We start from the raw sequence: 15,808 nt of genomic DNA on the forward strand, positions 1-15,808 counted from the left end.
ATCCAGATCCCATAACTTTTGCCTGTGGAGAATCATAGAGAGCAGATACCACTTTTAAAAATGAACCTGTAAATCCAAATTGTTTTAATGGCTGACATAAAGGCCCACCCTACCCTATCAAACGCCTTTTCTGCGTCTATTGATATAAGCATGAGTGGGTTCCCCTTAATCTCTGTTGCCTCTAGTATATCTATTATTTTCCGAATATTATTAACTGACGACCGGCCTGGTATGCCAACTTGATCATTGTCAATAAGATCTGGTATGACAACTTTCAGCCGATCCACAAGAAACGACAAAAAAAATTTCCTCTCGTATAGTGGCAGTACTTACAAGTGGGATGTTCCTTCTAGGTTGGACAAGAAGCTCCCCCTTCTTATCAGTTCTGGATCTTTATCTGGTTTTGGAATTGGGACGATATTTACTCTCAAAAGCTCCCCAGGGCATCTTCCAGTATTCATCATGCGATTAAAAACATTTACCAGTTCTTCTTTTATTTGATCTTTCATAACATTTATAAAAAATATTTTTAAATCCATCTGGTCCTGGGGCGGTCTTTTCATTAAGGTTTTTCTATTGCTTTGATGACTTCTATTTCTTAAATCCGTTGATTTATTACTTTTATTTGGTCAGATAGCATTTTGGGTATTTCTATCTTTTCAAAGAATTTTGGGATTTCTTCATCATTACCAAATAAATCCTGTGATAGGTTACATACAGTTGCAAGAAAAAGTATGTGAACCCTTTGGAATGATATGGATTTCTGCACAAATTGGTCATAAAATGTGATCTGATCATCATCTAAGTCACAACAATAGACAATCACAGTCTGCTTAAACTAATAACACACAAAGAATGAAATGTTGCTATGTTTTTATTGAACACATCATGTAAACATTCACAGTGCAGGTGGAAAAAGTATGTGAACCCTTGGATTTAATAACTGTTGAACCTCCTTTGGCAGCAATAACTTCAACCAAACGTTTCCTATAGTTGCAGATCAGACGTGCACAACGGTCAGGAGTAATTCTTGACCATTCCTCTTTACAGAACTGTTTCAGTTCAGCAATATTCTTGGGATGTCTGGTGTGAATCGCTTTCTTGAGGTCATGCCACAGCATCTCAATCGGGTTGAGGTCAGGACTCTTCAGAAGGCGTATTTTCTTCTGTTTAAGCCATTCTGTTGATTTACTTCTATGCTTTGGGTCATTGTCCTGTTGCAACACCCATCTTCTGTTGAGCTTCAGCTGGTAGACAGATGGCCTTAAGTTCTCCTGCAAAATGTCTTGATAAACTTGGGAATTAATTTTTCCTTCGATGATAGCAATCCGTCCAGGCCCTTTTTCGCCACACATAGTGTCGTGTGTTTCTTCCAAACAACACAACTTTGGTTTCATCTGTCCACAGAATATTTTGCCAGTACTGCTGTGGAACATCCAGGTGCTCTTGTGCAAACTGTAAACGTGCAGCAATGTTTTGTTTGGACAGCAGTGGCTTCCTCTGTGGTATCCTCCCATGAAATCCATTCTTGTTTAGTGTTTTACGTATTGTAGATTCGCTAACAGGGATGTTAGCATTTGCCAGTGACTTTTGTAAGTCTTTAGTTGACACTCTAGGATTCTTCTTCACCTCATTGAGCAGTCTGCGCTGTGCTTTTGTAGTCATCTTTACAGGACGGCCACTCCTAGGGAGAGTAGTAGCAGTGCTGAACTTTCTCCATTTATAGACAATTTGTCTTACCGTGGACTAATGAACAGCAAGGCTTTTGGAGATACTTTTATAACCCTTTCCAACTTTATGCAAGTCAACAATTCCTAATCGTAGGTCTTCTGAGAGCTCTTTTGTGCGAGGCATCATTCACATCAGGCAATGCTTCTTGTGAAAAGCAAACCCAGAACTGGTGTGTGTTTTTTATAGGGCAGGGCAGCTGTAACCAACACCTCCAATCTCATCTCATTGATTGGACTCCAGTTGGCTGACATCTCTCTCCCATTAGCTCTTGGAGATGTCATTAGTCTAGGGGTTCACATACTTTTTCCACCTGCACTGTGAATGTTTACATGGTGTGTTCAATAAAAACATGGCAACATTTCATTATTGTGAGTTTAAGGAGACTGTGATTGTCTATTGTTGTGACTCAGATGATGATAAGATCACATTTTATGACCAATTTGTGCAGAAATCCATACCATTCCAAAGGGTTCACATACTTTTTCTTGCAACTGTAGATCTCTATAAAATATTTCAAATGCTCCACCTATCTGTTCTGGGGCCATTTTGTATGTGACTTTATCCCTAATTTTGGATATCACTCTCTTATGTTTTTCCTTTTTCAACTTACTTGTCATAACCGCTTCAGGTTTGTTACCTTTATACCACCATTTCGATTGACAAAATTCAAAAGTTTTTGCCATTTTATTGGCTAAATGTACATTTATGTTCTATTCTGTTTCTGATATTTTTTTGGCCAATTCTATGGAAGGTATTGATTTGTTCTGTTTCTTATAGTCATTTAGCATGATATATAACTGTGCGAGTGGGGAAATGTCTTTCTTTTTCAGTCTGGCTGCCATCCCCATCAAGTGGCATTTATAAGCACACCCATACTACCGTATCTGATGCCCCCTTATTATTATTTCCCCCCAAAAAAGTTCAGTTATTTTTTTTTTATTTGTTCGATAATATAATTTTTGTATAATATATAATCAATTGTCAGTCTCTTCTGAACCTATCGAAGACATCTTTATAATCCAATATAATTGGGTTGTGGTCCGACAATGTTATAACACGTATTTCAATCTTTTAAACAAGATACAGCATGGCCAACACCCCCAAAATAAGGTCGGAGTAGGAATTAAATGTTTTTGAGTAGCATGTGAAGTCTAACTCCAAGGGACGAAACGTTCTCCATATGTCTCTCACAATATATTGATCTATTAATTTTTGTAAATATTGGTGCGGTGTAAGTGACAAAGACCTACACCTATAAGTGGAGCGCTCAAACACATATATGGCTTACCAAAACGTTGTCTCATTCAATGGTACAATATGGAGTACATGTCAAAGTAAAATACAAAAAAATACAATATAGTGCAGATGGTACTTTAAATGGCTTTGCAGTGATTATAATATTGTGATGAATAATACACTCACATTTCAGTGAGCCTGTATATAGGAAACACTGGCTCCGTATTAAGGCTTGAGTGCTGTTATGGTAGCACCACCCTCCTACTTCGACTTGGAGAATTTCTCGGAAATACAAAAGGAAAGCAGACCAATGTGTGGATTTATAGCGATAAAAAACACAATCCGTATGCTCAGGACCAGGTGAGCACCACATTCATTGAACACATATTTGTGTTTTTATTGCTATAAATCCACACATTGGTCTGCTTTCCTTTTGTATTTCCGAGAAATTCTCCAAGTCGAAGTAGGAGGGTGGTGCTACCATAACAGCACACAAGCCTTAATACGGAGCCAATGTTTCCTATATACAGGCTCCCTGATATGTGAAAACAGAATAGAACATAAATGTACATTTAGCCAATAGTGATTATCTTGTGTGTCTTTATAAAAAAAAAAGAGAAAAACAGAAAAAAAAATTAAATGAAGAAACCGAGCAAAAAAATAACAAAAATACATCCAACTAATATTTTCCATTACTCATAGTGTCTGTCATAGCAGAATGTGTTAATATTACTTTTAATAGTGTATGCCTTTATCATCATTTCTCGTTACTTTAAAAAAATAAATCCGAAGGTGCTCTTGTTTGTCATTTCTTTCTTCTCCTTCTCTTTCCCCCTCTGCCCATCCCTTCTTCCCTGTGGTTCTCCTATTTCTGCCCCATTCCTCCACTGTCTCCTTACATTCTCTAGCAAGCTAAATCTTTGCTTCTTCTTATTCCTGTACTCATAGCCATCCACCTTTTAAGCTCATCTGCTGTAGCAAAACTTGAGATCTTGCCTTCATGCAATATAAAGATCTTTGTGGGGAACCCCCACCAATATTTTACGTTCTTAGATCTAAGTATTGTTGTACTCTCTGAAAAGGTCTTCCTCTTCTGTCTGGTGTTCCATGACAGGTCTGGATAGACCTTTAACTTTTCGTACTCTCCTGAGAGAATATTTTTCTTCTGTAACTTAAGTTTAAAAGAGGAGCAACAGATCAGTGTATCCCTAGGAAGGTTAACTGGTACGCCTTTAGGCTTATTAACTATGACACGGTTCCATCATAGGGCTTTTAATATCCCATTCCAACTTCATGGATTTGAGGATTTTTTCTATCTATGATTCCAGCTCTGTTGTCTTTACTTGTTCTGACACTCCTCAAATTCTTAGATTGTTCCTCCTTGATCTGTCCTCCAGATCAATAATCATATTTTCCAGATCCGATTTTCCTTTCCAGGATAGCATGTTTTTCCTGATGGGTGTTACTCACTTGTTCCATCATCTCAAGTTTTGCTTCAATACTCTGTATCCTTGGGGTTAAGGAAAGTTCTCTCTTGATATCCTGTGTGTTCAATTGCATTTCCTCCTTCATTCTTTCAAATTGTATATCTAGATGACAGAGTAATCGTTCATATAGATTTTCTTCCTGTCTTAAGTTGTCATCTCCCTCCGTTTGTGTACTGCTCGTTTCTCCTGTCGAATTAGCAGGCAAGTAAGACATCTAAATTTGACTTATTCCCAGATGGTTGGGGAGAGAAAAAAGACTAGCGTTTTCTGGTTGCACTTCTATTTTGTTTTCCTTCTTCAAGTGCTTGCCATTTTGCAACTTTTTGGTGGCCATATTTTCTTCTCCTTATCCCTGTCTTCTTGTTGCCCTACCTCTCTCTCTCTTTGTCCATGTCCCCCTCCTCTCTGATCTTTTCCCTTGCCCTCTCTATTTCTCCTCCTCTTTCTTCCCTTTCCCCCCCTCTTTCTTAACACCCTCTAAGAGAGGAAAAAAAAAAAAAGAACCGGACCGGCCGAAGAGATCTCTGTTCATTAAGATCTCTATATCCTGAGATCTCTACTCAGTGAGGTCTCTGGTCAATGGTATCCATTTGTGATCTCTATTCCGCGAGATATCTATTCACTGAGAACTCTATTTTAATTATTTTACTCCAATAGAATTTCCCCTTTTAAAGCCAGGAAAACCAAACAGCAAAAAAAAAAAAAAATTAAGAAAAATAGAGAGAAAAAACAAAAACAAAACGATTTGCCATTTCTACAGGTTATATTTAATTGAGGCTAATGTTTAGTTGGTATAACCCCTTTGTCATCTATCGTCTTCCAATGGCAGATACATACTTTCTTGGGTTGCTCCTTCAAAGGAGCTCTATTTCCTGCTGAACGCCCATCCTAGAGCTACTGCCGGCATTAGGTTCTTCCGCACTCCTGACTTGAGCTTTCCCTTGTCACACACCACGAGGACACCAGCTACGTGCGCCTACGTGATCGCTCCTCCCCCCCCAGAATAGGTATCCGGTTGCACTAAAGTTTACTAAGAGGACTACTAAGAAATGGGGCTGAATAATTAAAAGACCAACAAAAAGTATTTGGGCTTTTTTTTTTTATATATATAGTTTTAACGTTCGTGTCAGAACAAAAACTTTAAAGGGACACTCCAGGCACCACTTCTGCCCATTGGAGTGGTCTGGGTGCCAACTCCCACTACTCTTAACCCTGCAAGTGTAATTATTGCAGTTTCTTATAAACTGCAATAATTACCTTGCAATAATTACCTTGCAGGGTTAACTCCACATCTAGTGGCTGTCTACTAGACAGCCAGTAGAGGGAACTTCCTGCTCTATAGCACAGATTATCTGTGCTAGAGCGTCGCTGGACGTCCTCACGCTGTGTGAGGACCTCCAGCGTCGCTCAAATCCCCATAGGAAAGCATTGAAATTCGTTTTCAATGCTTTCCTATGGGGAGACTTAATGCGCATGCGCGGCTTTGCGCCGCGCATGCGCATTAGGTCTCCTCGGCCGGTGGGATCAATCTCGCCCACCGGCCGACGGAGTCAGTAGGAGGAGCGGCGCGGAGGAGGAGTCCCTCGTCGCTGCCTCAGGTAAGTGACTGAAGGGGTTTTCACCTCTTCAGTAACTGGGGATTGGGGGGTGGGAGGGAGAGGGAACCTCCAGTGCCAGGAAAACGGATTGTTTTCCTGGCACTGGAGATTCCCTTTAAAAAGTGTTACATACGTTAACATCTTAATAAATCCCAATACACTACACTTTAATTCCAGGTTGTAACTCTACAAAACATGGAAATGTCAAAGGAGGTGTTGGGGAATATTTATCCACAAAACTGTAGATCAGCTATGTACATGCTGTGTTTTTGGTATAACCACACGTGGTGATAAGGTATGTAACAGTTTGAGTAGGGTGTGTGGCATGTTTTAATGATTGATGACTAAAGTTCGGCCATCTGATGGTGGATTTGTGCATTGTGTTTGCATTACTCAATACTAATTTGAATATGGTAAAATTAAAGTGTTACTCTAAGCCTTTTTAAAAATTAGGCTTTTTTTTTACCTTAAAATGTCCTAAAGGGCATTACTCATTCGGTCCCTCACCCATTAAACAAAACTATAAATTACCTGGAATTCAGCGATGGGCAGAGCTTCCTTCGTAAAGTGGTCATGGTGGTTGAGTAACCTTTCAAGTTATGTCCAGTACAGCCAGAAACCACTTTTGTTTTACTTAATATGTTCTTTTTAAACTCCCTGATTTAAAGCTATATTTTATGGTTTCAGTATTTTCATAATGCTAAAATAAACTTTTGTGGCTTTTATCTAATACTTCTCATTGAGAAGTACTGGGAACCTATAGAACATGTGCAGCAATAACACAAACCGACAATTACATGCTTCTCACGGAACATTGAATCCAAAGCTTCACTATGACAACAGTGTTAAGCAGGTACACAGGTGTGACACTCAGGACAATGAATAGTAAGGGAGAACATCACCCAGACGCATTAATAGCATTTGTTGACATTGTATCGGGTGTGATGACTCACGATGTAAAGACCTTCGATTTGTGAAGGTCGTGGCGTGTTCTCCTACAAATGTAAACATTGCTGTTTTTCATCTATGCACCAAAGCCACTGCTAAGTTATAGTGGTTACAGTGTCCCTTTAAACCTCTGAATTCTGTAATCTTTTTACATATATTTCGCCAGATTTTGAGTGTAAATCTACCAATGGTTATTCAGATGTTAAAAAAAAAGTTTGTTTTACTCCTACAAATTGTATTAACTCCTATAATAGAATTTTGGTTCTTGATCCATGGTCACTAACCCTGTAGTGAACCATTAAGAGAAACAGATAGTCAGGGTAAAGGGGCAGGGAATGCTCCAATTAACAAAGAGACAAAGAACACCAAGGCCTGATGTCAACATTGGGTGCATCACATCAGTCACAATTTGCAGCTTGAGAATGGATGAAGACGCACTGCATGGAGCACCGGGTGATCCTCACTTCTTACTCTCCGTAACTTATGGCTGGTAAAGTAGAGGGCTTTTCACTTCCAGCCTAGCGCTGCAGGTCAGCAATGGCCCTTATTTATTTTACCAAGCACAAGCATGTGAATACCCTCCTCCACTGCAACACTGTCACAATGTGGTCTACTCCAAAGGTTGTTATGCCTAAAAACTATGCTTTTGTGGGAAAGGCAAGTTCCGGGATCATGGGCAATGTAATGCACTGCTGGGAAACAAAGTCAGAGAAGGTATGAGATATCTAAAGACTGGTCCCTGGTTGCCAATAGAGGTTCATTCTGCATTTTGTTTTACTTAAGATACATTACTCCGCTTTAATTAATATATATTAAAAAAAAAAAAAATCTACATCTATGCCTAAAGGTCTTTTAGGCAACTAAAGTGTGCTAGATGAAACAGCTCTTGTACCTGAAATTTTGGCAACATGAGCCAAAGGAAGAATGCATGCCTTGCCTCAACCTGTTCTATCAAATAGGAGAACACGGATTGCGTTCCTGGTTCAGATGCTGCATTCAGTTGGCCCTCGCAGTCTCTCATCCTTGGTGGGCAGCCAAAAAAAACAAAAACGGTTTCACCATTCATTATAAGTGGGTGTGGTCTAACTTCAGTTAGAGAACCAAAAAAAAAACCCCAAAAACTGTATATAGTAAATCTGCACATAATATAATAACATTATAATCTTACCACGTCGCCTGAGAGACTGATTAGTTTCAATTTTCATGTTCTTGTAAAGATCATTGTGCCCTTCCAAATACTGCCACACCTACAAGGAGACACACAGTGACATCCTCTCATTATATAGGAACCTGAAACATACAATGATACAGTGACCATCCAGACACATGTCCCATTCCCAGCAGCCTCACCTCCCCACTCAGCAGGTGAGTGATCTTATTGGTTAATAACAGGATCTTCTTGTCATTGTCACTTTCAGGCATTGATAATTGGAGTGGAAGTGCTGAGCTGGGGCTTCCAGTATTACAGGATTCTTCTGATTCATGTTGATCATTCATATGTTCAAAATGTTTCTTCTCAAAAATATAGTCCTATACATTGAAAGAAACTCGTGGCATTAAATTTCTGAGAGAAAACATACAAACTCCATTAGAATGGTATCTCCTGTTGAGGCCATTTGTTTAGATGATACCTCACAATTGCCCAAGTTAAAGGGCAACTGTCATCTCAAAATTAGTTTATATAATAATCCGTTCATCTGTTTTTAAATGAATTATATGAAAAGAAGAAAAAAAAAAGCACATTACTACATTTGGCATGTACAGAATCCATCAGTCATAGAGCCAATCCTGGGGGGGGGGGGGTGCGGACTGCTCAGGTGCTCTGTAGATGTGGGGTGTCCAGCACTAGGCTCCACCCTTCAAGAAGATTGTCCCCTCGTTAAGTTCAGCCCCCCCTATCACCTGGTGTTGATTGTGCGAGGCAGAGCCAGCGGTGCACCCCCCACCTATCTACAGAGCACCTTGGTGGTCTGCACCCCCCAGAAACGGCTCTGTTTTGCCATATACATGAGTATACATGAGTATAGAGATATCAGAAAATGTTAAAATTTTAGTACACCCCCAACAAAAGCAGCTTGAACACTATGAAATGTTACCCACCCAGGCCCCAGAGATGTCCACACATGCAGCAATGCCAAGGGTGTCCATCATATCATCACATGCTGTGAGGATATTTATGGGGTGATCAATATTAAAAATAATATTTTCATAAAAAATCAATAATTTAATAATTTTTATTATAGCAAAAATTTATATATTTTTACAGTTTCCCTGATTAATGATTTAAAGCTGAGAATTACCCACTATTTTAATTCTCATAGATCCTAGAGGAAGTCTCAAAGATTTTATTTCACACATTAATCAAAAATTAATTATAAAAATATAAATTATTGTGACAATACTAATAAAAATAATATATGTAACATGCGTGACAATAATCAGTGAATATTTAGGTATAACACAAGAATACAATATGGCAGTGGTTTAACACAATATAGACAGCTAAATAGCAAGTTATATGCAACAAGATTTAGGACAGGACATTTCACTTAGAAATCAACAAAACACGGAATACAGCATCTCACAGCTTTTCACAGCAGTGCCGCGTAAAGCAATAAAACTTTGTCTGACAGTCAAATCACACTGAATTAACTCTTTCACTGCTAGCTACAATCCTCATAGGCAAGATATCATATTAGATTGCAATGACAAATACAATATTTCTCATAATAGATCATTTGACCATTCCTATGTCCATCTAATTAGAATAATTCTAACCATATTTTACGTTTGCAGAATTTTAACTTCCTAATTAAGATTCACTATTTCTAAATTACATAAGCTAATATATCTTGGTAATTGCCTGGTATTCTATTTTTAAAGTTAAAAGTAATATAGAGTTCATTGGCCCAGCTGCAAGAATGGAATTACGAATTCTATATGTCAACGAATCATGACTCCTTGATGTTAGGAATCACCAGGTTTTATCCAAGTATATTCTGCCTTTTAGTAAAATCAATTTAATTTTAACTAAATTAAATAAAAACCAGCATAATTACCAGTTAGGTTGTAGATTTTATATCAGATGTGCAGATATGTCCCAAGAATTTTGAATGCAAGTATGATGTATAGAGAATTGTATGGAAATAGAAAAGTTTTCCAGAGTTCTGAAGTTGTGTAAGTTGGAAAAATATAAAGAATTAGGAGTGTCCAGCTTTGGCTCCAGATCTTAGATGTTAAGTGTGAGTCTTGAGTTTATGTCTGAGAGTGATTTTGAAGTGTAAGAATCTCAGTGTTTGAGAGTGAGAGTCTTGATTCCAGTCTCCTCTCTCTCCTTTGTCCTTAATTTTTAAAGGAGGAAATGCTCTATGTCACTAGTTAATAGTAACCAATAGCAAACTGTGGGCGTATCTTCTCTACAGACTCATCTAGATTTTGGTCAGTAGATGGCGTAATTACATCACCAAAAATTCTTGTCAGGGGGTCCATTTACCTTTTTGTATAATGGGTTAACCGAATTTCGTGATGCATTTGACATCATCATGGTTATCTTTTATGGATAACCGTCCATCAAAAACATTTCACTTCAAATGCTTTGGTTGTTTTTTTACAGACGGAGCATTTGTAATTTTGACTGTTAGATTCCTGTCATGTCCTAACCTTAATTTCACCCTTCCTTACAATGAAACTTTTTAGAAAGTAAAATTAATTACATAGTGTTATCTGTCATTTGGTGGCTGGTTTTCTTGTGTGAAGCTACATAGTTAAGATTACACATAGTCCACTAACATTAGTAAATAATATGACATTTCTTCAATGATATTATATCATGAATATTCTATAATTTTAACATAGTACTTATTATATATAATTAATATAATAGTAAGTTATATTTGGATAGTGTGTATAATATATATACACTGCTCAAAAAAATAAAGGGAACACAAAAATAACACATCCTAGATCTGAATGAATTAGATATTCTTCTGAAATACTTTGTTCTTTACATAGTTGAATGTGCTGACAACAAAATCACACAAATATAAAAAAAATGGAAATCAAAATTTTCAACCCATGGAGGTCTGGATTTGGAGTCACACTCAAAATTAAAGTGGAAAAACACACTACAGGCAGATCCAACTTTGATTTAATGTCCTGTAATGGCCTCCATGTGCCTGTATGACCTCCCTACAACGCCTGTGCATGCTCCTGATGAGATGAAGGATGGTCTTCTGAGGGATCTCCTCCCAGACCTGGACTAAAGCATCTGCCAACTCCTGGACAGTCTGTGGTGCAACGTGACGTTAGTGGATGGAGCGAGACATGATGTCCCAGATGTGCTCACAGGGGCGGCGCTTCCTATAAGGCGAACTAGGCAGGGGGGCGCCCTGTGCCCCCATCGCCGGCCCTTTAAATACTGCAGCCGCCTGAGCGCTCTATAGAGAGCGCTCAGGCGGCTGCCGCACTGCCTCACCTCCCCTTCCCTGTAGCGTGGTCGAGCTCCTCTCCGGTCCGTGGTCCCGGCCGGACTGACAGGACACTCAGTGTGCACTTCCTATCAGTCCGGCCGAGTACAGGAAACAGAAGCTCCTGTACCGCGGACCGGAGAGGAGCTTGGCCACGCTGCAGGGAAGAGGAGATGAGGAGAATACGGGGGGTGGAGAAGAAGAGAAGATTACAGGGAGGGGAGAAGTAGAGAAGATTACAGGGGGAAGGGCAGAAGATTACAGAGGGGGGGAGAAGATTACAGGGAGGGAGGGGGGAGAAGATTACAGGGAGGGAGAGGGGGAGAAGATTACAGGGAGGGGTAGGGTGGAAGAAGATTACAGGGAGGGGTAGGGTGGAAGAAGATTACAGGGAGGGAGGGGGTAGAAGAAGAGAAGATTACAGGGGGAAAGAAGAAAAGAAGATTACGGGGGGAAGAAGAAAATAAGATTACAGGGGGAAGAAGAAAAGAAGATTACGGGGGGAAGAAGAAGAGAAGATTACAGGAGGGAAGAAGAGGAGAACATGGGGGGGGAGAAGAAGAGGAGAAGGGGAGGAGAACATGGGGAAAGATAAGAGGAGAACACACGGGGGGGGTGTGAGGGGAACGTGGGGAGGGAGAGACCACTAATGAAAAGGGGGGCAGAGGAGAGCAGAGACCACTAAGGGGGAGACGAGGGACCACTAATGGAAAGTCGGGGAGAAAAGGAGACCACTAAGAGAGGTGGGGGGAGGAGAGTAGAGACCACTGAGAGACACGGGAGATCTCTAAGGGACGGAAGGGAGACCTCTATAGGACAGGGGGCAGGACAGGGAGCACACACACACACACAATGCATCCCTATACATACTCAGAAACACACAATGCATCCCTACACACACACACACAACATGCTTCCCTTACACATAGAGAAACACACAATGCATACATTACACACACACACAATGCAACTCTTACACATAAAGACAATGCATCCCTTATGCATACAAACACAGATTCACACAAAGCATCCCTTACACACAACGAAAAACACACAATACATCCCTTATACACAATACACACACTGCTTTCTATCCCTTACACAAAAACATACTGCTTCCACTACACACAAACTGGTATCCCTATACACTACATTCCATAAGCACACACATTAGCTCCTCTACCATAACACATCCCCTACACACTCCACTTCCTGTGAGCGAACATATAGGTGGACTTATGGGTGGACCTTATGGGAATACTCACCGTCAGGCCCTGGGGCCCAGACCTTGAGCTGTGTAAGGGGCCCCAAAAAATGGAGCTGCTTCCCGTTCTCCCAGAACATTGAATTTTGTGACCACAGTTACAAACAGCCTGCAGAGATCCTGTTCTACACCAGACCAGTGGAGCCAGACTGCAGCCAGAGCCCATCACCATCCTCATCTAGTTGTAAGGAGGCAATCTAGTATATTATTAGTGACACTAATCTCTAATTTACCTCACATTAAAGGGACAATATAGTCCCCAGAACCACTGCAGCTTAATGAAGTGGTTCTGGTGTCTATAGTTTGTCCCTGCAGGCCTTCTAATGTAAACACACACTGTGTGCAGCACTGGTGTTAGTTCATATGGCAGATCATATGGGTGGGGCATTGTGATGTCACTGGGAGAGGGGTAAGGGGGGCGGCAAATCTTTATTTTGCCTAGGGCGGCAAAAATCCTTGCACCAGCCCTGTGTGCTCAATTGGATTCAGGTCTGGGGAACGGGCGGGCCAGTCCATAGCATCAATGCCTTCGTCTTGCAGGAACTGCTGACACACTCCAGCCACATGAGGTCTAGTACTGTCTAGGAGGAACCCAGGGCCAACCGCACCAGCATATGGTCTCACAAGGGGTCTGAGGATCTCATCTCGGTACTTAATGGCAGTTAGGCTACCTCTGACGAGCACATGGAGGGCTGTGCGGCCACCCAACGAAATGCCACCCCAACACCATTACTGACCCACTGCCAAACCGGTCATGCTGGAGGATGTTGCAGGCAGCAGAACGTTCCCCACGACGTCTCCAGACTCTGTCACGTCTGTCACATGTGCTCAGTGTGAACCTGCTTTTACCTGTGAAGAGCACAGGGTGCCAGTGGCGAATTTGCCAATCTTGGTGTTCTCTGGCAAATGCCAAACGTCCTGCACAGTGTTGGGCTGTAAGCACAACGCCCACCTGTGGACGTCGGACCCTCATGGAGTCTGTTTCTGACCGTTTGTGCAGACACATGCACATTTGTGGCCTGCTGAAGGTCATTTTGCAAGATTCTGGCAGTGCTCCTCCTGTTCCTCCTTGCACAAAGGCGGAGGTAGCGGTCCTGCTGCTGGGTTGTTGCCCTCCTACAGCCTCCTCCACGTCTCCTGATGTACTGGCCTGTCTCCTGGTAGCGCCTCCATGCTCTGGACACTACGCTGACAGACACAGCAAACCTTCTTGCCACAGCTCGCATTGATGTGCCATCCTGGATGAGCTGCACTACCTGAGCCACTTGTGTCGGTTATAGACACCGTCTCATGCTACCACTAGAGTGAAAGCATCGCCAGCATTCAAAAGTGATCAAAACATCAGATAGGAAGCATAGGAACTGAGAAGTGGTCTGTGGTCACCACCTGCAGAACTACTCCTTTATTGGGGGGTGTCTTGCTAATTGCCTATAATTTCCACCTGTTGTCTATCCTATTTGCACAACAGCATGTGAAATTGATTGTGACTCAGTGTTGCTTCCTAAGTGGACAGTTTGATTTCACAGAAGAGTGATTGACTTGGAGTTACATTGTGTTGTTTAAGTGTTCCCTTTATTATTTTGAGCAGTGTATATATATATATATATATATATACACACACACATACATATATATACACATATACACACACACACACACCTCTGGGTTGTTACATTCACGCCCCCCTGCTGTAGACATCATATCTTACCTCTAATGTTTACATAAGTCACATTCCTTAGCCTCAGGCTTAAAATGAATAGAGTTAGAGAGAAAAATGTTGTGTCTGTCTTAGCATTCTGTTACAAAATGGAGTCACCTCAGTTCTGATGGTGACTTACAGCATACACTTTTAATTTCTATCTTATCACAAAATGCCTGCCAGTATAAATATACTGACTATGCCAAGTCTGCATAACATGTAGATGGCTAGGAAACTATTAACATCCATTCATCACTTTCCATCATGTGTAAACAATCGAACAATAAAAATAACAATAATAATAATAAGAGCTTCCTACTGTAGTGCTTATGGTGCCAGAAGAATGGTCTGGTTCTCTGGTAATGGGCAAACCATTTAAAACAGTTTGCTCCCTTTCCTGGGTCCCTGCCAGGCACTGATGCGCCCTGTCGACCCAGTGACACGTGCATAGCTTCTACAAAGCTGCAATAGTTGTCTGAGAGTGTCAGTCCTTGATACCAGCCAGGCCATATCTCTAGTTCCTGGCTGGCTGATGACACCCCAGTGATGCTACCAGAGGTGGAGTTACACCTCCAGCAGCAGAGGGGTTAAACTCCACATCTGCAGCATTCCAGGCAGATGGTCTCCATACTGACATTACCCAGAATACCTCACCTCTCCAGTCAGCAGATAGATGATTTTCAGAGTGAGATCCATGATCTCTGTCACGTGATTCCGGTGCTTGTTCATTCTCACCGAGTAATTCCACAACACACTTTAGTAGGTTACATTAATATGGACCTAAATAAGGGGGGAAGAAAAGCACAACAATAAAACCAATTTGCCTGAACATGGCAGACCAATACTATTTACATACAGCGTATCACAATAACATGGACGTGGCAGACCAATACTATTTACATTAATATTATTATAAAGACAGAGTCTGTGGTTACATTATATATTATATTACATTACATATTACATTATATTATATTATACAGACTCTGTGGTTACATTATATTATATTATTACATTACATATTATATTATATATTATTATGATAAAGACAGAGTCTGTGGTTACTTTATATATTATATTACATTACATATTATATTATTATACAGACTCTGTGGTTACATTATATTACATATATTATATTACATTATATTATATATTATTACATTATATTACATATTATATTATATATTATTACATTATATTATATTATATTACATTATATTATATATTATTACATTATATTATATTATATATTATTACATTATATTATATTACATATTATATTATATATTATTACATTATATTACATTATATTATATTATATATTATTACATTATATTATATTATATTACATTATATTATATATTATTACATTACAT

General features: G+C 40.1%; 1 protein-coding gene across 1 annotated transcript in view; it reads right to left on the reverse strand.

Annotated features, from left to right (window-relative positions):
* LOC134574870 (oocyte zinc finger protein XlCOF7.1-like) overlaps nucleotides 1-15,322 on the reverse strand; it is a 29,766-nt gene extending 14,444 nt beyond the window's left edge. The window contains exons 1-3 of the mRNA XM_063433919.1: nucleotides 15,084-15,322; nucleotides 8,351-8,530; nucleotides 8,169-8,247 (exon numbers count right to left, since the gene is read on the reverse strand). Coding sequence (XP_063289989.1) covers nucleotides 8,169-8,247; nucleotides 8,351-8,530; nucleotides 15,084-15,158 — 334 coding nt within the window. The 5' untranslated portion in view covers nucleotides 15,159-15,322. The remainder of the gene's footprint in view (nucleotides 1-8,168; nucleotides 8,248-8,350; nucleotides 8,531-15,083) is intronic.
* Between the last annotated feature and the right edge of the window lie 486 nt (nucleotides 15,323-15,808).

The sequence above is a fragment of the Pelobates fuscus genome, chromosome 10 (genome assembly GCF_036172605.1).
Source record: "Pelobates fuscus isolate aPelFus1 chromosome 10, aPelFus1.pri, whole genome shotgun sequence".
NCBI lineage: Eukaryota > Metazoa > Chordata > Amphibia > Anura > Pelobatidae > Pelobates > Pelobates fuscus.